Consider the following 25444-nt stretch of genomic DNA (forward strand, 5'->3'; position numbering starts at 1 on the left):
AAGAGCCAAAACAAGACAGAGAAAAAGACACCACGAGGCATAACATCCGACATTGAACGACAGTGGACATTTCTGAACCATATTTAATAATCCGATAAGATGAATTTTTAGCTGTAAAGGGTATAGTTTCTAAAGCAATTACAGTCCAATGTGCTGTATTTTAGCTGCATAGGAAATCACTGGGAATGAAGACTTTTCAATTTAAGAGTGATATGGTAACTTGTAGAATTTTTCGGAATAAATTACAATAAAATCATAGCCCCCTTGTGTAGCCCTTCATAGACACATGGAATTTGCACATGGAGATAACCGAAGAGATTGTTCACCTCATGACATGACACCGATAAGCACACTGTGATTTTTTTTTAAATGTACCTTTAAAAAAAAAATGTTAATGTACAAGACATGCAATGTTTGTCCAGAGGGGAGAAGCACTGCAACAAAGAATGGCATATCACGATTTACTCACATTGGGACATAACACGGAAATTGACGAGTTGTGCACGTGCTGAAGTGCAGGAGAAAATGTACGTTTTCCTTCTGTGGCAGTTCAACTACGGCGATGACAACCTGCCAGCCAACACGGCCGCCATCCAGATGACCTTCTTGCGGCTGCTGTCCATGGAGGCATCGCAGAACATCACGTACCACTGCAAGAACAGCATCGCCTACATGGACGAGGAGACGGGCAACCTCAAGAAGGCGCTGCTGTTGCAGGGCTCCAACGACATGGAGATCCGCGCGGAGGGCAACTCACGCTTCACCTACAACGTGCTGGAGGACAGCTGCACGGTAGGGCTCTCTCGTCTCTTTGCTCATTTGTTGCGTCGCCCCTCGCAAACAGACCCAACTCTAGCTGCGTAGGGCGACGCAACCAGAGCTGGGCTATCCGATTGTGTATGCAATCGATTATATACTCGAACAATTATCAGTTCGCCTGGTACACCGGAGGGACCAGACTGGAGGGACCAGTCAAACTGGATTTTTTTCCGGGTCCTCCGGCTTTTCCCTCCACATTTAGAAACATGCGTTTAAGAGTATTTGGCTGTTATATATTTTCACGAGATAATCCACTTTGTTGAGCTATCATTTGTGGCCAGGTCATTTCTGACAAAAGATATTTATAGCTCAGTGGGCCTTACCTGGTAAAATACAATTTAATAAATATTTTTACAAAAAAATGCATTCCTGTACTAATTGCGTAATGTTACAATAGTGACTCAACCAGAGCTGGGCTTATTAGGTGATTTAGCTGATGAAATACTCTACAGATGATCAATTCTATCACCCGACTAATCAGATAACACAATAGTTGGGTCAAAAGCGGTTTCACCTCTTGCCACGTGTGCCGCTGGACGTGAAGTTGATGGGAGCCCCCTTCCATCAGCAGGGTTTGTGAGCATGCAATTGCAGGGCCGCACCTTTACTTCCGCTCTGACGCGTACGCATTTGCATAACACGCGTAACAAACTGCCGCCGCTGCTGCTGCCCCCTTGTCATGCCTACAGAAACACACAGGGGAGTGGGGCAGGACGGTCGTCGAGTACCGCACGCAGAAGACCTCGCGGCTGCCGTTTGTCGACGTTGCTCCAATGGACGTCGGCGGACCTGACCAGGAGTTTGGCCTGGACATCGGGCCCGTCTGCTTCCTGTAAACGCGGAGAAAGAGAAAGGAGAAATTTTTTTAAACAAACCTGCCAAGAAACCGCCATGGCGTCCTGACAACGTCTTTTTTGCGAGGACCCCTTGCACTCACTGGGCACCAACACCAGCCCTGGTCTTTCCACACGCTTATCTTTTGGATTTCATGGCAGAGTGTTTTGTATTATTTCTACTTGCTTGGTGTTTGCGTTGCCTGGATGTGGGTACCCGGGTAATTCCGTTTGGTTCTCGACGCGAATTATTTTGCAGGCGGAGAACGCGTTTCAACATTGGTGCTGTTTTTTTTTTCAAACGCAAAATTACCGCAGCAGAGGCTGGGGACAGCCTGCTGAAAGAAATGCACAAGAGCCTGACATTCAAAAAGCAAAGAGTAAACTGTACAACAACACACGATAGAAGAAAAAAAAAGTACACGGGATTAGAATTGCAACTTTTGGGGGGATGATTTTTTTTAACGCTTGTTTAAAAAAATCTTGACATGAATTAAGAATGAAGGTACAAACGAATGGAACCTGCTTAAGCAATTATAACACAGTGAGAGGTTAATGCTTTCCTTTGTAGCTACCTCAAGCAGACAGCAAAACAAAAATCAAAGCCGTTGGAGGCCAAGTGCAAGCAGGGCATTTGCAGCATTCCTCCCACCCCCCCCCAAAAAAAAAATCACACACACTTGCAAAATGTGTTCCTTTTTTCAACAACAAATGGTGCTTTATGTTTATGAGATGTATACAACCATCCTATTTTGCCGACTACGAATCAAACTTGAACGAGAAAAAAAACTATTAAAATTTCCTGGTGCTGTTGAACAAACAAAAATTCTTGCTTTGTGCGCTTAATGTCGTTTTTTCGTTTTTATTTTATATGAAGTTATTTCTTCTGTGCTCTTTTTGAACTGCTTAACACTCGGTTAACGCCTAACTATGATCACCAGGCGGTGTTATTTATGATTCCCCATGGGATGCTGCATTAAGCGAGCCAGGTACTTCAACATATGGCTAAAGAGCGCGTGTTTGCGATACCTTCTATGTTTTCCAAAAAATAGGCATGTGGATTATACATTTCTTCTGTGATATGTTTATTGTATTGTTTTTTTTCTTTCCCTAAACAAAGAACTGGCCCATCCTACGCAGTACGACATTGCTTCTTGTAATTAAGCTAAAGGGGATCATTGTCCAAAACAAAGTTAGTCAAGGTAAATTGTCACAGGGGGTGGAAGAAAGGAAAATATGACCGTTTTGTAAATGTATAAATAGAACCATTGCTTATAACAAGCTTCTATGTTCCTGAATTTGACAAGGTACAGTGAAGAAGTGGCCTTTTTATGCTATCTCTAAATTAATCTATAAGCTTTCTTAAACCCCTAACGCTGTACCTTGTTTCTCTTTTCCTCTTCCAAATAAAAAAAATAAAGTAGAATATTTTCTATCAAAAAGAGACCGCTCCTTTAAAGTTTCTTGCTGTACAATGTACCTTTGTGAAAAAAAAATAAGAAATCTTTCCCTGGGACAAATCATGAAAAAGAATGAAGTATGAAAATAAAACATTTAATACAAAACCATGCTTTTAAACATGTTTCTTTCAAACAATTAAACCAATTGCAGTTTCCCTTCCCCACAAACACAAAAAATGCATTGGTCCATTTTGATTGCATGTTGATTTATGCACGTTAAAAGATTGCACTCTGGTAATAATTTAATACTTATACTGATAAAAAAAAAGCTACTGCGAATTAACACTCATTGGAGGAAACATCACAATGAAAATCTGTATTTAGTGAGCACTGGAATAGGACCAGATGCATTACTGGTGGAAGGGCTAGTTATTAGATCGAGTTCATACCATCTCTGGTTCAATACTCATAATCTTTATTTAGAATTCTACCTGGTGGCCACAAAAGCAAACGTCTAAGGTCATGACAGAAGGATTTTATGACAGGAATATTCTCTATCGAATGTGCCGTTGATGCAACTCGATCGGGGACCATGACCCAACGGGGTCCAGGCATTGGGCGGAGAGCATGCATTGTACCTGTGGGTCCATGCCAGCCACTCAAGGGCACTGCTCTACGAATTAACTACCGTACCAGTACGCTCTGGCAGGGTATAACAAAGCACCACCATCAATCGTCCCAACACCCATTTTCAATCAACTGCTGGATGACGCACGTGGCCACCACGTGATCAGCCATTGCCCCACCTCCCGTCTTTTCAGCTGCCAGGACAAACCCCAACAAAGGAGGACCGCCCCAGCTACCCACGCAACCTCCAAGTGCTGCATCTCACATTCCATCCACGCGTTTGTGAAGGCGATGCCCGCACAACATTATTTTGTTGGGCTATATACGCTGGCTCTGAGGTTGAGTGCACTGGACTTGCAAATCCAGAGGTTGCCGGTTCAATTTTCACAGAGCAGCAGTTGAAGCAAACGGGCAGCTTTATTGAGTCGTGTGCGGTGGGGTGAAGTGTAGGTCCTCTCACTTCTTCACAGATGTCTAAGCCAGCGTGATACGTTTGATTTAGCTGGAAGGGGCGCATCACACATGCGACACTTGACAGCTCTGCCTAGTTCATAAATGTGAAAATACATGCCCCCATCACCACCACATACCTGTCAACCCCTTTTCAGCGCCCTACCTTATTACAGACCAATTCAGGACCTTATTGGTCACCCACGTACCCTTAGAAATCTCAACGTTCATCCGACAAAGTCCCATCATAAGGGAGAAACACAAAAAATAGACAAAAAAACATTGTTTTGCTCATTTTCCCTGTACAAGAATACGGGTCTACACTATGGGAACCTCATTTGCCAGTAAAAAATATGATAATTGGTTCTTTACCCTTCTATCTGGCAACAAAACTGACACCTTTTTACAAGGAGTCATGTTTGCATAGACCGCAATACCTGCAGTATGTCGCAGGTGAGACTGCAGGTATTGCGGTCTATGCAAACATGACTACTTGTAAAAAGGTATCAGTTTTGTTGCCAGATAGAAGGGTAAAGAACCAATCATCATATTTTTTACTGGCAAATGAGGTTCCCATAGTGTAGATGCTTGCCCCGAGCTCTCATACTCTGATGGTGCATTGTCTTTGAGTTGTGCGCCTTTTGGCGTCATCTGGTCCAACCCATATGAGACTAGGCTCTAAGGAAAGCTGTCTCGGGTGTGGATCAATCAACTTTAAGGACAGTGCACATTATCAGAGTTATGTTCTTTTGTTTGTATTATGACTGCAGGTATTGCGGTCTATGCAAACATGACTCCTTGTAAAAAGGTGTCAGTTTTGTTGCCAGATAGAAGGGTAAAGAACCAATTATCAAGAATACGGGTACCAACGTTTGAGTTGACAGGTATGTCATCGTCCTGCCAACCCCCAATGGTTTCAAATGTGTGGCGGCCCTCACACTCATGAGGTCTTATCGGCGAAAATGCCCCCCGCCCCCCCCTCTCAAAATTAGTAAAGAACACTGCGCTACAACATATAAATGTTCTGCACTACCTATGACGGGCAAGATCTCGATACCCTCACCTGCGACATAACAGCTTTTGAGACTTATGTACAAGCGCATGCTGAACTTCTTTCGCACCGTACGTAGCCAACCGTGCTAGTCGGAGGTGCGGGAGAGAGGGGCATGGAAGCTCACTCAGCCGATGACCAAATCAACCGGAATGTGTCCGAACTCATCAGACCTAAGGAAGCTAAGCAGGGTTTTTCTGGGGGGAGAGACTGGATAACGCTCGGATGGAATGATCATCAACCATGCGGACACAAGACAGAGGTACTCGCCTTGGGCGTTGTGGGCAGGAAGAGGTTCATTCTTGATTTGAAGCTTGCGTGACTGCAGGCATCCATACTATTTGGTTCTTTCGGTAAAGTCACGTAGGTAGAAAAATAAAATACAACTAAAAATAATATATCACGAGGTTTCGATCGCAACACAAGCGGTTGTCCGCAGGCGGAAAAAATAATCCAGCATTGAGGACGACCGCTTGTGTTGCGATCGAAGCGTCGTGATATATTACATTCTTAGGTTTTTTCGGTAGTCACGTGACTGTACCGAAAAAACCTAAGAATATGAATCCTTGCAGTCACGAAAGCTTCAAATCTAGAAGTCGTGATATATTATTTTTTCTTATATTTTATTTTTCTACCTACGTGACTTTACCGAAAGAACCAAAGAGTAGAGTAAGAGGTTGCAGGAAAATCCCACGTTCTTCTGCACTCACCCCCCAAACACACACTCGCCCAATCATCACTGCTGACCAGCGTGCTGAAGTATGGTCAACAGCCCTGCAAAGCAAGACGTGGCAATTGACTACTGACTGTGGAGGTTTGTCAGCCGCTGCGTTGCACGCTTCTGCGGCCGTCTGGAACGCTCTTCCTTCCGATCGTAAGAAGCCACCGGAGAGCCGTGCACTTAAAAAAATCATCGAGATTGACAAACTTGATTTCTTCGGAATTGCTTTTTGTGTGTTGAGTTCGATGTCCCTCTCCGCACCTTCGATTAGCACGGTTGGCTACGTACGGTGCGAAAAAAGTTCCACATACGTACATAAAAAGGGTTGTTTTGGGGGGGGGGGGGTTCGATCGCGAAAATATGTGTCGTTAAACCCGCCACCACCCGACACAGCCAATAAGTAAAGGTTTGCTACGTAAATATGATCCATTCCTAATGTGCCACATAAACAAAACGTGCAAATTGGCTACTTCAGCACACGTGTGTTGGGAGAGTAAACTCACGACGTTTACAATTAACCATCTAACCCCAATAAACACAACCCTTTTGTTGTGGGCTAGACCGGTTGCCAAAGTGTTTCAAGGTGTTCAACAAACGCACTGTACTGTAATTGCCGGCAGCAGCTCTGCAGAACTCCACGTGGGGGCCAGCCGACGTTTCGAACCGCCACCCTAAACGCGATCTACCCAGTGGGCCTCGCCCATGCATCGGCTCCGTTTCGTTCCCCATCGCCCACGGTTTTTCATCGATTAATTCTCCCCTTTCGGCAGCCTTGCTCAATCCACCGCTGGATGAGTTCCTCACTGCCCCCCCCCTCAACCCCCTAACGCCACTCGCCGCCACCGTGAAACTTTCACAGAGTTTGTTTGGAGGGCCCAAAGTTCTGTTTTAGCGAGCACCTATCAAGGATGGCCACCCACCCCCTCGTGTGCCGTGCCGACCTTCATTGGCGCTACTCGCTAACAGCACTTGCCCCAACAGTCTTACATGACTTTACCGAAAGAACCAAAGAGTATGGATTCTTGCAGTCACGAAAGCTTCAAATCAAGATCCAACAGTCCTGTTAAGGCTACACGTGGGGGGAATCTTTGTACGTGTGTGCGAGTGTGCGATCTCCCACTTATTTAAGATGCAGAATCCACCACGGACTTTTACCCCCTGAGCTGCTGTTAACAGGGTGGAGTCTAAATGTCTTGTGACCCTCCCCCCCCCATTTAATTCCCAACCACGAGGAACGCCAGTGGTGATGATCACCGTCGGATTATCCCAGTAGCAAAAGTAGCTACATATGCTACGGGCCCCGCACTTTCAAGGGCCCCGAGCTAAATGCTTTCAATTCCAGCCTATTACCTACTATAATCACCCAGTTAATGTCTGTCCGTCCCGCGCGTGACGTCACTTCCCATGAGGCCCCCCCCCCCCTCATTAATATTCATGAGTGGGTGGATTTTTACACGAACGCAGAGTAAGGTCGAGCTGAATTACCGTAAATAGTTTATTACGTAAATTCGCTTCAAATATGACGCTTCTTTACAGAAAGTGACGGTAAAGAATCAATCTACGCAGCACAATGCTGCATCCGTGCGTGACGTCACTGCAAAAGAGCCCCCCTCCCTTCATTAATATTCATGCCCGCGTGGAAATTTACACGAACGCACAAGGTCGTGCACTCCACATGCCGCACCCCTCCCCAATAACCAATAGCGGGTGACGTCACTCCACATGGGGGCAACCCCCCTCATTAATAATCATGAGCTGAACAATTTTTCTATTGACTATTTCAGATTTACTATATACACCCGTCCTTGGACGGGCAAACAAGCTCGTGTTTCATGTTCCCCATGTACCTATTGCTTTACAATGCTCTTAACACTCATTTGAAATTTAACCTGTAGTTTTTTTTATCATTATTATTAACTTAAACATTTAGAGTCTGAATATTCAAAACTGAGTTTTTGTTGAAATGGATTATCAACAGTCGACTGCACTGGGAAGCTTCATTTTTGGCAATTAGGATTGCTGAATTTACGGAATAATTTTAATTCATATACGTTTATAATACAGCAATTATAAGGTCGTGTCTGTATCGTGACAGTATAATGCTCAAGCTTACATCACTTATACTGGTAGGAACCCACTGGTTCCACCAGCCTACAGGGGATTATTGTGTCCGTCCGCCCGTCGTGCAGGGAGGGGCTGGGACGGGAGAGTGGGGAGGGGCTGGGTGGGGAGGGTGGGGCTGGGTGGGGAGGGGCTGGTCACCCCGTGGTGCCCTTATAAAACTCACACTTTAACCTACTCACGCCGGCTTGTGCCCGCCCTCACAGTCGGGCATATTTACGGAATACACCACGCCGCCGTTGACCCTGGCCATTGACCGAGCAACCCAACGTTACTACCAGCTCCCTCCGCAGGAATGTGTTACCCAAACCATAACTTTGTCCTGAGCAGCGATTAATTCAATTCAGTTGCCTCATCACAGTTGAGCGAGTGACTCACGCTCGAAAAGTCGTGAGTTCAAATCCTGGTTCGGGGTTGATTCAGCCCATCATCCCTCCAGGATCAATATAGTCAGTACTTGTTTGTGGAGAAGCCAGATATTAGCTGTCACAGGGATTGACGCGCCCCCATCATACGAATGTGACATTTCGACCAGTGGCTCAGGGCCGCAAACAGAGGAGCACTCAATACTCATTTGAGCAATAAATCAGACTTGTTACGGGTGATGAGTGACCCAACAACAGTGGTAAAACGCGACATCATTGATGAGAGCTTAGACAAAGCATTTCAATTGCATGGACTTGATCCAACTCATTTCATGGACGCTCAAAGTAGCTAACACATACTAAAAGCAAACACTAACTACCAAAAACAATTCAAGTGTATAGACATGTTGGTACAAGCTTTATTTAAATGGGCAAAATCTGTATGCAGACTGAAAAACGCATAATTAATGTTCACCTGATTACAACCATCCTGTCCACACAGCAGTTGCATAAATAGGACAAGGTGTCCATATGGCAATGACAATACAGCTCTGGCATTAGAATGAAAAATCTTCCCAGCACCCAATGTGGCAGTTGATTCCTGGGTGCTGTAAAATAACAGAAAACACATTTCTACAGTGATTTATATAAAAAATAACTAAAGCTCACATTTACAAGTGCTTTTGTCAATATGCAGATTAAAACATTGAATAATAAATAGGTACAAAAAGAAAACTGAATACATGACTAAAACAAAAAGCAAAATGATTATGCATTTGCAGCCTTAAAAAACACACAATTCCATCACACTGCTCTTAAGTTCCCTCTAATCATTCATCCTTGTCCTCAGCTTGCACATTTACAATACATACATTAAAAGCTACAGTTGCATTACATTGGGTAAAATAATCTGGTATCAAGGCAAGTGGCAAGTGTCCATTTTACTGACACCTGGCCCAACACCCGCATGAGACGACAGCATGACTTCAAGGCAATTAAAAAGTAAAGCATTTCACTTTCAATACAAGTCTGTATGCTTTAAGCATCATGTAGTCTAGGCTGGCGGTCAGGGGCACTGTTTACAGGATTGGTGTTTGGTAATTTCAGTAAACAAAGAGGTGGCAGCATTCTGCCTTAACATGATAACATGAGCACGTTTGAAAAGCCGAGGACTTTGTACTTCAGCGTCAAAGCCGACGTTAACGCTACCTTCACTGATCTGGACAAAACATTGGTTTACTGTAGATTAAAGGCAATCAGTGGTCTCTCCTCCCGCTTCTGCCACCGACTCTTTGTCCCATCACCGCCTTCACCGCCGTCATCCCCGTCGGGAGGTCCGTCATCCCCATGAGGTCCGTCATCCCCATGAGGTCCGTCATGCCCGTTGGGTCCGTCATGCGCTTCGGGTCCGTCATGAGTTTCCTGCGTAAACTTTCCCTCTTCGCTCTGGCTCGTGTTCATGTCCACGTCTGCCGGGCTCTCCGTGTCGATCGACGACGTCAGCGCGTACGCAGCGTCGGCCGCGCTGCCCTCGGTGCCCAGAAGAGGCCTCAGAGAGCCTTCTTCCGGAGAACAGGTTGCCGTGCCGCTCTCACTGCCGCTGTTCTGGTCCATCTCGTCCAAAAACACCAGCTGGGTGTAAGACGGCGGCGCCGCAACGGCGGGGGGCTGTGTCCCTTCTCGCTTGACTTCTTCCCGGCGTCCGCGTACACTTTTGCCGTCGTCCGCGAGGCGACTGGCAACGGGCACCGCCTTCCGCCTGCCCTTTTTGCCCTCGCTTCGGTTCAATCCGGTGTCCAGACTCGCGTCGTTGCGGAGATCGATGTACGAGTGCCGCACTTGAGCATTGACGGAGCCGTCTAGTGCCACGAACCAGGCCTTGGGATGCTTCAGGGGCTTCACTTCCTTCAGCTCCAGCAGGGCGGCAGTGCCGTGTGGCACCGGCTGCAGTTCCCCATTCATCGCAGTTGCTACAGGGACCTCCAATCCATTTGTGGGCATATCTAAACGGCGTGACTCCCACGCTTGCACCCCATCTTGCAAATGTTGGCTGGAAGACTGACATGCGTCCGCTGCCTGGGTCTGGTTATTGTTAGAAACCCATGACGGCTGCTCCGACGAAATGGCACCGTTGGCACAAAGTAAAGGATGGTCTGTGGGCAGCGTCACACACTGGGAAGGGATCACCAAAGTTTGCACCATCTTTCCATTTATTTTGTCATTAACCTGGCTTACAGAGCCAAAGAGAAAGAGCCGTCCGGGCCTGGGCGGTGATCCCAGAATGCCTAAGTGATCGACGGATCTCGTCAGAAAGCATTCGGGAACCTTCCGGTCCATCAGCAGGTCATCGGCTGAGTGAGCGAGCGGCGTTGCTGCCAAATTCCCCGAAGTCTGCCTGGAGTCGGATGCAGCATCATCATGTGCCAGTAGAGAACGATGGCTCGCAGCTGTCGCTGTCAATACCGATGTCATGGCTATGTTTTCAGTGGCTACCGGCGCCGAGCGAACGCTTCGGTTGCTGTCCTCAGCCAGGGACCTGCATGCCCTGGCACTGCTCAAGTTCTCCAACAAGACATCTGAAGCCGAACCCAGCAACTGCAGACTCTCCGACCAGCCGTCAGCGCCCAGCAGCGTGCAGCCCATTTTTACTGGCAGGGTGTCGGCCGATCCCAGAAACGTGTCACCATGGTCCCCGATTGAAAAATCAAATTCCGGAGAGGCGGCTGCCGAGCTTGAGCACAGCTTAAGCATTTGCGAGCTCATCCCTGCTTCCTCCTGGCTGGACGTGGCAGTGCTAATGGCACCCAGGTTGGCGTAGGAGGTGGACGTACCCTGCTCCCGCCTGGAAAGTGGCAACGTGTCTGCTGGCGATGATAGTGGCAACTTTCGCAGGCTCTCCCTCGACCGCTTCCTCCTGTGTCAGACAGACAATTCACACTTAACTGTGTCCACAATATATCACATTGCTCTTGACACTGAATTGAGACACGAATCATTGAACTGAGGGCTTGTAACTACCTGCAGTAATACATCACCAGGCAGAGCAGGAAGAGGATGATGAGCAACACTCCGCCCAGAATGGCGAGCAGTAGGATGGTGTGGTAGCTCGGCATGTCCCGTTTCGTATCAGACGTAGCGATTACTGTGAAAACGAACATGCGCAGACATCATAACAGGCAATCCTCGAGAAATCAGGCGCCACAGCATTTTAAAAGTTTACTATACCCATCCGCACCACCTTTTTTATTTGCACATTTTGAGAATTAATACAATATTATTTTTATAGCAGGGATGGGGAACAGTCCACAGAGAGAATGCTTCATTTCATACAGCCTCTGGCCACATGAGGCTAGATCACTTCAAAAACGGCCCAGAAACGATATTCATTCGTCACTGCAAGCATCTTAGCCAGACTAATTTTGGTACTAGGGGGTGCAATATTTTCGACATGACAACACTTTCTATTTTAACAGCCTCAGTCACCTGTTGTCTTTAAACAGTTCTCAGCACATATTCAACGCATAGTCCTCGTGTGAGCAAGGTTTAGTGACAATTCATGTGGCCCAGCAAATGTATGTTGAAAATGTCTTATCTTAAGGTAAAATGTTCCCCACCCCTGCCTGAAAGTGTTTTTTTTTTTATATATATAAAGGAAGTATATATTTTTTTTAAACACGGGATGGTCGTACTTGCAGTTCTGTCCGGAGAAGCAAGGAGCCAGCAGCCAGAGCTGAAGGCCGTGTACATCCACAGCAGGGTGTCTCCCGAGCGCTTTATCTGTGCCAGCCCCGTTTTCCTCCACACGCCTGACGCACACACGGCACGACACCAGAGTTGCCGCAGCCAATGTCAACTTTCCAACGTCGCTGGCTCACGTGTCAATTGTTAGCCACGGATTACATTTCACGTTCTATGCGTGGACCGTCTGCCGGAATGGATTGTTTTTTAGTAACAAAAATTTTGTTCCAAATGTATGATCGGCACGTCCTGTAACAAAGAACTCATTAGGAACATTCATGCAGAAAAATCTTTGTCACGTGGCAGTTAAAGAAAATTGTATTCTCAAAATTACAACGTACCTTAATCAAGTGAAAAAAAATACATTTAATACAACGGTTTTTGTTGCAGGCATTGGGTAAGCTGAGACCATCAGCTCGCTACTCTTGAGAATCAGATTTAATCACGGCTTGCTGTCTGGATATGAATCCAAGTTTCTCGGAGTTGATGGCTCATTGGTCGTATGTAATACTTTAATGCTTTTAAAATTGGCTTACAGGTAATACATCTTAAATTATATACTTATTTTAAAGTGTTTAAACACCAAAAATTAAGAAACAATATGTATATAGTATAAGTATGCAGTCTCCATAACAGCGAACATAGTGCATAAACAAAACAATATGCCCGTAATTCCTAAATTAATTTAATTGCGTTGCTGTGCATTGAACGCGAATGCACTAAATTATCAGAAGAGCCATACGTCCTTCAAACCACATGGCAGCTAATGCTTCCTTATCACTTCAACAATCATGGCGTGACGTTCGCCGAATACAGTATTAATATTAAATAACCGTGTGTGCAGCATTCCACTCCCAATGCCCTTAATAATGAAATCCGAATGAAAAATAAGTACAGTACAGCACTAGTAGTGGCATTTGCAATTTCACAATTCAACACAGCCAAGCAGCCATGACTGCCTGCGTGTCACAGTCAAGACGGGCGGTCGGTCGATAGTGTGCAGCTCGCGACTCTTACTGAAAGGTACCAGACAGAGGTCGCAAACGGGTTTTGATTCCTTACCCGTACCCGCACCCGGCCGCACCAGGGTCGCAAACGGGTACCCGTACCTGTCCCCGTACCCAGCCGGGTACGGGTAACCGTACGCTACCCGTACCCGTACCCTACCCGAAATGAGTGACAAACGGTTACTCACCGGTGACTCACGGCCTACCCGTACCCGGCCGCACCAGGATCGCAAACGGGTATCGGGTAGGGTACGGGTTGCGACCTCTGGTACCAGACCTCTGGTACCAGAAGAGCCAGTGATGAGCAAGAGGGTCGGCACAGGTTTCATCAGCAGCCTCTTGCACAAGATTCCAAGAAGCAATAGTAGACACTTACCGTTTTCTCTACCCGTGACGACTAACAGCTGCTGGTAAATAACTAAACGCCCTTGAAAACGTTTGAAAGGCGCTGCACAGAGGTAGCCAATGCTGTAAAGGAAATGGTGACTCAGGGGTGACGAGGGCTTGGAACAGCATTGGAAACTCGTGAATATGAATGAGTTGAAGTACCAACCAGGGAAGTTCACTGGATTTGATTGCAGTGACGTTTAAGGGATAAAGGCTGACGTTTATACAACATGCCCAGATGTCACAGCCGATTGCGTGTTTACAAGTTATCTGATAAAATATCATTATAATAATTATTTGTATTCAGAGTAAATGGGAACAGTAACTTTACCCTAAAAAAATGAATGGCTCTTACTCTGGGTTAATGTGGCATACAACTGCGGTTACATCGGTTGCCAAACTGTACCAAATATTCTCACAATGTATATCTATTAGGCACGTAATCATGGATTGATTCATTAACTGCATTTTTTTTATGCTGAAGACAAAATATGAAAGCATGCATAAAATATTCGGTGATTCTTCTATTTCTAGAATTTTTCAAGAAATGCCAATGGATTAGAGTAAAAAAAAACAAGACTACAAATAAGCATATGCAAGACAAAAAAAATGCCTAATATCTAACTGGAATGTGTACATGTACAGCCCTTTTGTCAATACACTGCTGAATGAGAGCCTTCCCATTCCAATGTGATCCAATGTGAGTTTTGCCGGCTTGACCATACTTCACCATGCTGGTCAATGCGGGCTCAAGGTGGGGAGCATCGTACAATGTAATGGGTTTTGCTGTACAGTACTGCCCTCTGCTGACCGCAACAAAGCCGTACAACTGGTAAGCAAACCATGGTTTACATTACAGTAATCCCTCGCCACTTTGCGGTTCAAGTTTCGCGGCCTCAGTGCATCGCGGATTTTTCGAACTGATTTAAAGGCCTCATTATACCTGTGCAGTAACACCATCATCATCATTCATCATCACATTCATCGAACTGCACAGGTCTGTCATCGTCGTCATTGTCATCGTCACTGTCATCGTCGTCATTACTGGAGTCAAGTCTCAAGATACTAGTGTCATTGGTGAGTGTAGAACACCATAATACGTATCATATGAGAGAGAGAGTGAATGTATAATATTAAGGTTTTATAATTAAATAGATTTAAGTAAAATATATATATAAAGTATAAATATACATATTTTAAACATTCTGGTACCCACACACACACATATACGGAAATTCCTAGGGGGCCAATCCTACTTCGCGGATTTTCACCTATCGCGAGGGGTTCCGGTCCCCATTAACCGCGATAAACGAGGGATCACTGTATATCAAAGCACAGCCGATAGCCCCACCGATGCTGGAGTCAAGCTCCCAAACGACGCCGGTGTCTCCGTCTCGAAGGCTGGCACCAGGCGGGAGGGCGAGCGACAGCTGGACAGGTCCAGCCACCGTCACGTTGGATTCCCGGCTGCCGTGTTTCGACAGCCAGAGGCAAGCGGCACCCGACGGGATCAACTTCAGCAGCCCGTTTGTGCCTGCGAGCGCAAGCGGCAAGCGTGTCAGCGCGGCGGACCGTCGACGCTGGGATCGATGTACGGGGTTCCCAGCGACGAAAAGCAAATAGTTTCCTCAAGTTTTTGTATTGTAAATGAACGATAAGGGGATTTTTCGATTTAAAGCTTTCGTGACTGCAGGGATTCATCTTCTTGGTTCTTTCGGTAAAGTCACGTAGAATGGAAATAATAAATATAAAACATAATAAAATAATTCTCACGACGTTTCGGCCACAACGCAAGCAGCCGTCCTCAGGTGAAGAACAGGTCTGTCAGAAAGACAGCGTCGTGAGAATTATTTTATGTTTTATTTTTATTATTTTATTATTTCCATTCTACGTGACTTTACCGAAAGAACCAAGAAGATAAGGGGATTATGAATAAGATGGGGACATCTCCGTGTCAGAACACACCACACTGTCAGAAGTTAGGTTTACAATAATTAGTTGTGAAAAAATATATATTATAGCATAGCCCCCTGCTGACAGACAACACCCAATTTCAGGCTTGTGCTGCGTACACCTTGTGCCGAGTAGGGACAGCTGCCACTTAGGGGTTCCCTAGGTGAGACTGCCATAAGGGCAACGGAATGAATGGTTGAGATGAGATGCAAGACACTTTGACAAGCGGTATTAACGGCAACAAAATAACCATAATTCCAACTTTTTTGCAAGTTAACGGATGGTTAACACACATGCTGTTACATTGCCACAGTCAGTGCGGAACACCAATCTAAGTCACTTGACTGATATGTTACATGCCACCAACACCAAACACAGAACAACATAGATTTGAAGCTTTCGTGACTGCAAGGATTCATACTCTTAAGTTTTTTTCGGTAAAGTCACGTAGGTAAATACCTACGTGACTTTACCGAAAAAACCCCTAAGAGTACAGAACAACATATAATTCCGGATCCAGCATTCACCGAAATTGATAACCATACACTTTACCACTGTCTATGTTGTTGTGGTTGTGCTGTATAACTCTCCAATGAGTTTTCGGGTTGAACCGCGTATTTTTTGGTACGTCCAACATTTCACCCCAATTAAATATTTTCACCCACAATTCCTGAAGAAGCTCCCAGCATGTCGAGGAACTGTTCAAGAAGCTTCCATCACGTCGGGGCGAAACGTCAAGACATCATGCTGAAAAACATGCCCGTAAATCAGGAAATGCATCGGAGGGCTATACGATGTATGTTGTTCACCAGTGGCGTTGACCTCCCTTCCCAGCGGGAGAGGGAAGAGTTCGAGCTCATCTGCAGTCGTGGACACGGTGAGGTACGCTTCCAGGTCACTGTAGCTGGTGTTTGCCGGCAGCACGAGGGAACCGGGGTGAAGCTGCGCTGCAGAATGCCACTTGTGACCTGCAATGCAGAACACAAGTTTTGACTCGTGCCAGTTTAGGGCACTGTGGTGGCGAGATGTTAACTACCTCGTCTGACGCCTGGATATTTGGAGTTTGCATTTCCCCTCCACATTTAGAAACAATATACATTTATAGTATTTGGGTGCTATAAATTTCCACATAAGCCACTTCATTCAGCTATTTGTGGCCAGGTCGCTTCTGAAAGGAAAAAAGTTTAGTTTTTAGTTTTTATGTAAATTTAGGTTCAAATTGGTGTTGATTATTCGATTCACGAGTGTGTAAAATCAATAGAATAAGAAGTGTAAATATTTCAAAAAAATGTATCTTACTCAAACAAGAAAAAAATGTACATACTTTATACGTTTTGAAAAAATATTAAGTTAGGATGAAGTGGCGACATTACAAGTAGAATTAAGTTACACGTGATGAATGGAATTTAATCGTAATGATGTCAAACCAATAACAGGCCATGCTCAGAGGGTGTGTGCCAGTTGTGTACATACATGGTTAATATTACTTTAAAAAAATGTTAGCATAGGGAAACATATTTTGAGGAATATTACATCAATAAAGTTAACACCCCTAACATAAATGATTTTTTACTGATATACAATTGTAATGAATGTGGGTGAGGGAGATGTTGACAAGTGCGGTTACATGAGAATGTGATTTTCAATTAATTGTGTAATATCAACAATATGTTGCCGAATTATGAAAACCTACACAAGGGACGGCTTGCCAAATATGTTTGAGAACTGAAAATGTAAAGTGCATACAGTAGAAATGTTTTGCATCGATTCAATAATGTATATTACATTATTTTACTCATTATATCTGTAGCGTACACATACCTGTCAACCCCTTATCAGTGCCTATCTTATTACAGACCAATTCAGACCTTATTGATCACCTAGTGCCCTTATAAATCTCAACGTTCATCATACAAAGTCTCATCACAAGAGAGAAACACAAACCGCCACAATTTTTTGTTGTTGCCTATTTTGAAACGGCTGTCCGCCACATAGACCTGAACAATTCACCATGCAATATATGATTAGGACACAGAGTGGACTTTAACCCTATTAACCGACATGGTAATAAAACATAACACGTACTAAATGGTAGTAGATTTTTACCCTTTAAACTGGTACAAAACTGACACCTTTATACAAGGCATCATGTTTGCAATAACCACAACACAAGCAGTCAAAATGCAAACAAAAAGAAACAACTCTGATAATGATAATAATATGCACTGTCCTTGAAGTTGATTGGTCCACACCCGAGACAGCATTAATGCTTACCCCGAGCTCTCAATACTCTGATAGTGCGCTGTCTTTGAGTTGTACGCCTTTTGGCGTCATCTGGTCCAACACCAATGGAGACTAGGCTCTAAGGAAAGCTGTCTCGGGTGTGGACCAATCAACTTAAAGGACAGTGCATATTATTATCATTATCAGAGTTGTTTCTTTCTATTTGCATTTTGACTGCTTGTGTTGTGGTTATTGCAAACATGATGCCTTGTATAAAGGTGTCAGTTTTGTACCAGTTTAAAGGGTAAAAACCTACTACTATATTTTGCCACTGGTAAAGGAGGTCTCATAACGTACTAAATGGTCAAGGTCATACCTCTAACTCTGGAGGAAACTGTCACCATGTCCCTGTAGACAGTCAGTTGGGCAGGATCCTCAGGAAGTAGCTGAACGTTTAAAGTAGCCGCCACTGTAATGCAAAAACAACGCGTTATAGCGAGACAACAAATTGCCGCAAGTCAACATGACAACAACCCACCAACTTTATATGGGAATTGGTTCAATGTGGACCCGCAGGATTGGGTGGCTTCTGGTAGCTAAGACGATACAGAACACTTGTTGTTTTGGTAATAAGCCAAACATGCCCCGAAGAAGAGCAAATACTTCTTGCAATGTGCAATGTGCTCACGTAGCAAGCAGGGCTTTTTTGTAATCATTCCTTTCTGGCTTGTTTACTGAAAACCTCAACAAGTGCAAGTCATTTACGAGGTAGGCAGCACAAAGAAGTCCTTGTTGTGTCAATTTCTTTATTTAATATTGTGACTTACGTGGGACGTTGATTATCTGCCACTGGAGGGTAGAAGGCACATAACCGGAGCCTTTCACCAAGAGGAGGAGGACGGGGGGTTGGGCAGAGTGGCGTAGGCTCAAGGACAGCTGGGCAGCCCCCGCAAGTGATGTCACCCGTGCGGCCTGCACCGTCTGCTCCTCCAGGGCCCAAACGGAGGCCCCCTCGACGGGAAAATGCGTCAGGACGTCCCTGACGTGCACCGTGACAGCCACCGCATCTGCAACGATTTAGTTTACAACGAGACTGGTAAACGCCGTCTTTGGCAGGCGCCGGACAGTGCAATGGGAGTGGAAATGAGCACACGACCCCCGCCTCGGCGTAATGGAACAAAGAAGTGTCCTGCGCATGCTAAGGGCCACATCGTATGCATGTTGAACTTCTTTCGCACCGGAAAGTTCTTCCTCACGCCACTTCTGGCAGAACCGACTCCGCTAGAGGGTATCTGGCCTATTCTTCCACGCGAGTCAGGTGCCTTGGAAGAGGTAGCAGTATCTACACTTTACCCTACTCTACACGCTACCTGCCGATGAACTATGGCGTACCTATTTATACTGCTGGGTGAACGGAAGCGGGAGGGTGGGAATTTCAGAAACCTGCCCATTGTTTCAACTGCCGTGCCGGGAGAACGAATCAGACTGGTGACCTCTGGAGTGCAACTCCAGTGCGCTGACCACAACACCACGGCAAGCCCGTAGCTTGAGGTCAACTTAATTTGGGATGCTTACCCTGTTTTTGAAGTGGGATAAGCGGAAGATTCAATTGGCAGCAGCGGTGCGCGCGAGCACTCAGGATGCTGCATCAGGATGAGATATTGCTCTGCAGTGTGCTGCTTGCCAGTGGGGTGCTGGTCAGGCACTACGCAGCATTAGGTGCATGTGCACCCTCCAGGGATTTTCACAACAACAACAAAAAGGGCCACAGCGCAAAAACTACCGCCATCCCATTAAATTACCGTGCAGTCAAAGTGAATTGAGTCGCCAGCATTACATCTGGAGAATATTCAAGAAGCCAAAAGGCAAGCAAGGATGTTAACAAAGCCATGGAGATTAATAGATTAAGTAACCGGAGTGAAAGGGGGGGGGGGCTTTCTCCAAGTAAAACTGGGGGCATTCCGCTATTAAAGAAGTGGAATCAATAGAGCCTAGCTTATATTATCCCTATGGAGGGAAAGCGCGAAAGGTCCTTGGGAAAGGCTGCCCGGGGGATGAGTCTGCTACAGATTCAGGGCGACCCAAGGATAATGGGGGAGGCAATTTTCCTTGAACCTAATTACAGCAATGACAAGGTCATTGTTGGAAGCTTGCTTTATAGGCACCGATTTACATTTTGTAATTTCAGTGTAAAACAATCTCGCCCAGTAAATCAGGATTACTGCAGAACATAGAGTTTATAATCTCGAACACGAGTACATAATAATTAGAAACACTTTATATGCACATATATTAGTTAGTTCATTTTGCTTTTGTTGTTGCATTACAGCTCAATGTGATGGCTACTTTAGTTTTGGTCCAAAAAAGGGATGTGGCATAAGGGAATGCCTTTCAAAAAATCTTAATTGTTCCACAACAGTATAACCAATGTTTACAAATTGAACATACTTAAATGAGCTTTATAGATGAATTAACACGTAACATAAACAATTCAGCCAAGTGGGCAGACGATTGGCCGGCAGATGGCGCTTTCAAATCTTTATGACTGCGAGGGCCCAACAAAATCAATGGAGTGGAATAAATGTTGGGTTCTGCGATTGTTTTTTTTTGTCGTTTGCTTGAAATTTGTTTTGAGCTTCCAACGCGAGCATTTTAACGCAATAAAACACAACGTAGTTCAAATTGGTGGACCACACAATTGCTGTAAATCTTCTCCAAAATAAATCACACACGCACACACACACACTACAAAGGACAAAGATGAGACCACGTGAGCCATGCCAGTAGCAGCCACATTAACCAGGGGGCAATACACAACACACAAAAGCAGACAAACACAACTTAAAAGACACAATCAACACACACACGTGGGTACAGTTACACACGTGCAAAGAATCACAACAAGGAGGCAACCATCATCACATCAGATGAATGAATATGATGAATGGGCGAAGAGAGAGAGAGCCCTGGCAATTGAAACGCAAAGCAGAAAACATTTTCATCATCCATTCATTCATTTGAAACGCTGCAAGCGCTTAATTAAACACGTGGATGGATTCGCCCAGTCCCTCGGGACCAATGTCAATCTGTCCCTCCATCCCCTCCACACACACAAAAAAAACCATCTGCGACCTCTATTCGGCCTCCATCCATCCATCCTCTTTGCCACCCACCCCCCCCTCTCTTCATGCAATGGCAGTACAGTAACACATCCAAGCCGCGCAGTGCTGTATATTTTGTTTTGTTCGAAGCTAACACTTCTCCGAATTGAATGCCCTTTAATCGTCGCTGTGTCACGCTGCCTCGCATGCAAATGTGCAACACAAAAGTTGCTCGATTGGACAATCCTTCGTCCATTGATGCTGGTCTCCCCCCACCCTCCTTAGAATACAGGGAGGCTCAAAAGATCTCAATGCAAAGATCACGGGACGATACCCGTGTCCCACACAGCACTTATATAACCATCCCATATATCTGGCAGCAACGTGGACGTTTCCTATAGACATCCACATGGGCCAACATTCTAAACCTCCTAGAGCCCTCGCTCCAGTGTCAAATCATAAACATCCCACGTTGAGCTTCTGGTCCATGTGGCCATCAGACCAACCACGGCTTACAGCATCCACTTGGATCCCTGAACACTTGAACACACGCACACTGGACACCATGCCCATATTCTCACCACCTGGTTAACGGACGACTCGACGGGACCTTCTGACTCCACACGACTGTCCACCGATGAACCCCTCAGAGAGTACCTCCCGAACCTCTACCCCCCCCCACAACCTGGTCAAATAGTTAAAGGATTAGGGGGTGGGGGGGGGTCCACTGCTCACCACCAGGGCCCGCTCCATCCTCTCCAGCCACGGCGAGAAACAGCAGCAGCAGCGGCGGCATCAGCGGCAGCACGAGAAGCATGGTGGCTGCACCAAGCACCTCCTCCTCCCTCACTCCCTCTTCCTTCACGCGGCTCCCCCCCACCACCACCCTCCACAACAACAACAACAACCACCACGCCGGTAAAGAAGCCCTCCTCGACTCGACTGCTGCTCGCGCTGCTGCTGCCACGAGAGTCCGAGGGGAGCGCGGAGGCTGTTGTCGGGAGCCGTTACCACCATCCCCCCAGTGGCGGCGGTGAATCTGTGGGCCACGCATGCGCGACCCCCCTCCCCTCCTCCCCTTCTGCCTCCCCCTCCTCCCCACCCCCTCCCCCTCCTCCCCACCCCCTCCTCCCCACCCCACCTCCTCCCCACCCCACCCCCTCCCCTCCTCCCCACTCCCTCCCCCTCCTCCCCACCCCCTCCCATCCCCCTCCTCCCCACCCCCCTCCACCCCACCCCCTCCTCCCCACCCCCACCCCCTCCTCCCCACCCCCACCCCCTCCTCCCCACCCCCCTCCCCCTCCTCCCCACCCCCTCCCCCTCCTCCCCACCCCCTCCCCTCCTCCCCACCCCCTCCCCTCCTCCCCACCCCCTCCCCCTCCTCCCCTCCCTCCCCTCCCTCCCCTCCCTCCTCTTCCCCTCCCTCACCCTCTCCTCCCCTCCCTCCCCTTCCCCTCCTCCCCCTCCCCTCCCTCCCCTCCCCTTCCCCTCCTCCCCACCCCTCCCTCGCCCTCCCCTCGCCCTCCCCTCCCCCCGCATTGATAAAAAAAAAGCGAACACTGCGGCGCATTTGCAGACGGCAGCGGGATTCACGGTTGATGCGGCACGCACGCCAGCAACGAATGCAGTGTCGGGATTGGCTTGCGGCGGTGGTGTTTGACGACGATGATGATGATTATTATTATTACCTGGGGTCATCACCAAAACAAATGTGAACACTTCTGGGAATTTGCAACAACACCACGGGAAATGTGCCCCCGGGCTCTGGAGACAACCTGGAGAAGATTCCAGGCACGCGTTGACAATAATTGCGAACAAGTGAAGACTCTTTGACTTTTTGAAGCTGTTGACATCACATTTGTTATCATGTTACAGTGTATTATTATCCGTTCTTTTCCCATTAAAAACTATAGTCCCATATACGTGTTTCCATTGTTTTGAAGCACCCTGTGTTATTCCAGATTCGTACGCATGATTTGCACAGCGCCCTGCGATTCGCTTAATCAATTACATCTTCTGTGATTCGATCAGCTGGCACGATTTGAGGGTGAACAGTGAGTTGACATTCATAATATTGTTTTTTTTGTTAGATCGCGTAAATATATAAATGTGTCGCTAAACCCGCCACCACCCGGTCTTATCACGTAAACAGAACGTGCCAATTCGTCACTAGTACAGCACACCGGTGTGTTGGAGAGCAAAGCCACATTTACATCTGAGTACGACGTTTCGCCAGTAATTACAACCAGCTTCATCAGGCGACTGCCAGATTTGTGGAGAAATCCTCCTGTTTCGTTCCTAATAGAGATGTGATGACTTGTGAGCACTCCTTGCGGGGGGGGGTATTAATGAATGCATATGACTATGGGTATCCATTGCCTCTAGATTTGAAGCTTTTGTGACTGCAAGGATTCATATTCTTAGGTTTTTTCGGTAAAGTCACCTAGGTAAAACATCAAAATTAATACAAAATTAATAAAAATAATTTTTTTATTAATTTTGATGTTTTACCTACGTGACTTTACCGAAAAAACCTAAGAATATGTATCCATTGCCGTTTGGGTTATTTGTTCAGTAAGCAACGTACATATGCAAGGCCTTATCTTTTTTCTCTCTCTGGCTATTTGTTCTGTCTGCCTGTGTCCTCTCTTTTGGAATTTTCACACTTAAATTCTAACTTAGCAATCTTTGAAATACGTAATCAACCAGGCTATGCGTTAATTGTGTGTTGACCGACTCTCTGTGTTGCATTACATCACATTTCGATATTTTGCGAGGTTATTTAATTTTAGTGTGCCTTTCTCCTAATTTTCAAGCTTGTGTGCCGTGCCACATCGTCATCTTACTTGCGCAGCAGCAACACGTTGCCGTACACTCATTGATATGCTAATTTTCTCTGCCCCCTCCCTCTCTCCGTCCCCGCCCCCCCTCTCTATATTTAAGGGACCGTCACAGAAACGACCCCTCTCTCTGTGCCGATATGTGTCCTCTCTCTGTGTGTCCTTGTGATGTCTGTCTGCTTGTATGTCTGTCTATAGTTTTCTAGTTAGATTTTTATTGCTATTTCTTTTATGCCTGATGATGATTGATTGTGTTGCAATCGAAACGTCGCTATTATTATAATTTATTATTTTATTTTTAGACGTGACTTAACCGAAAGAACCAAAGAATATGCAAGGCCATTGTTCTTGTACTTCCTGTCGATTGTGTGCACTAAAATAGCCCTGTTACTGTTCAACGGTAATCCCTATTGAAGTGTGGTGACCTGTATAGGCATGCATTTAAACAATGTCTGTAGCTATCCGAACGGTTAGAATTATTTTTTAGTACGGCAAAACGTCGTACTCAGATTGTAAATGTTGTGGCTTTGCTCTCCAACACACCGGTGTGCTGCCCTAGTGACGAATTGGCACATTCTGTTTACATGACAAACCTTACTAATTGGCTGTGCTGGGTGTGGCGGGTTTAACGACACATTTCTATATTTACTAAATAGATAAATGTGTCGTTAAATATATAAATGTGTCGTTAAACCCGCCACCACCCGACACAGCTACAATTAGGTTTTTCGGGTTAGATCGCATAAATATTATGTATTGTAATGATGTGGAAATTGGTCCTTACTATTTACGCAATCTAACCCCAAAAACCTATATTGTGGATCATATTGGTCGCGAAAGCCTACGAGTTATAGTGCGTGGGCAGTCAAAAAAGGATCTCTGTTGAAGTTTTGTTTGCGATCGTCTGAGATGCATTGTCCGTCTCATTTTTACTGCCCGTCTCATTTGTATTGTTTCGTTTGTACTTTCACACCTTTTTTATGGTCACATCTGTCCTGCCAAGTAATGTATTGGTGCGGACCGTTCTTGTCTTGTATACACTTTTTAGTCCGCCTTGCTTCTTACTGCCTGCATGGTTCTGTCCTGTCTTTTAATATTTCATCCGTACTGTTAGTCTCGTTTTGTTTTGTGCCCATCTACTTTCTCGCCCGACCTGCTGTCTGCTTCGTCGCATCTGCACACACTCCGTCTCTCCTGTGGGCCCATCGGTCATCATTACTACCCGAATAGGGTGTGGGGTGGAATGCAATTTGCATGAATCGAAAATAATCAATACGTGCGCTCAATCGTGCATAGTAAAGACCAATTTCCACACATCAATAATTTACATTCAGAATTCGATTCGTCATTTACAGCCCTCTGGTCAATCCACTGTTGGATGACGACCTCCCCATGGCCACGTCCGTTTATGGGGATTTTTTTGACTTTACCATACTTCACCGCCCTGGTTATCCATGAACAGAATTAAACTTAACACTGTGTACAACATGAATGAGTAATGCAATTAAAAGGACGTTCAGCCAATGATAATTGACTGTGCGTGAAGAACAGTGATATGAACATATATTAAAATTGAGTGGACGGATAGTGTTATTTTATGACTATAATAGTATAGTTATTGCCTGTAGCACTATGTGGGACATATTATTTTGAATCCTTACAAAATCCTAGACAGTGTGTCAATCAGGCAGTGCTGTACTGCTGCAACATGGCATACGGGATAATCCTGGAATCAGAGATATTGGATTGGCATCGCAATGCAGTATTTCCATTAATACTACATTTGCAGCTCAATGTTTGGCTTTATT

At 45.8% G+C, this 25444-nt stretch overlaps 2 protein-coding genes across 3 annotated transcripts in view; one reads left to right on the forward strand and one right to left on the reverse strand.

Moving 5' to 3' along the window:
- LOC144724632 (uncharacterized) overlaps positions 1 to 3217 on the forward strand; it is a 77163-nt gene extending 73946 nt beyond the window's left edge. For both annotated transcript variants that reach the window (XM_078603915.1, XM_078603916.1), the window contains 2 exons: positions 550 to 792; positions 1509 to 3217. In XM_078603915.1, coding sequence (XP_078460041.1) covers positions 550 to 792; positions 1509 to 1655 — 390 coding nt within the window. In that variant the 3' untranslated portion in view covers positions 1656 to 3217. The remainder of the gene's footprint in view (positions 1 to 549; positions 793 to 1508) is intronic.
- A 5571-nt stretch (positions 3218 to 8788) lies between these two features.
- LOC144724633 (protein FAM171A1-like) lies at positions 8789 to 21836 on the reverse strand. Its single transcript, XM_078603917.1, has 8 exons — positions 21532 to 21836; positions 18523 to 18762; positions 18072 to 18164; positions 16282 to 16440; positions 14871 to 15053; positions 12077 to 12193; positions 11406 to 11529; positions 8789 to 11301 (listed from the first exon to the last, which is right to left on the reverse strand). Exons 1-8 carry the CDS (start codon positions 21611 to 21613, stop codon positions 9624 to 9626), a joined length of 2676 nt encoding a protein of 891 aa, XP_078460043.1. The 5' UTR covers positions 21614 to 21836; the 3' UTR covers positions 8789 to 9623.
- Between the last annotated feature and the right edge of the window lie 3608 nt (positions 21837 to 25444).

This window comes from Lampetra planeri, chromosome 21, assembly GCF_965212315.1.
Source record: "Lampetra planeri chromosome 21, kcLamPlan1.2.h2, whole genome shotgun sequence".
Lineage (NCBI taxonomy): Eukaryota > Metazoa > Chordata > Hyperoartia > Petromyzontiformes > Petromyzontidae > Lampetra > Lampetra planeri.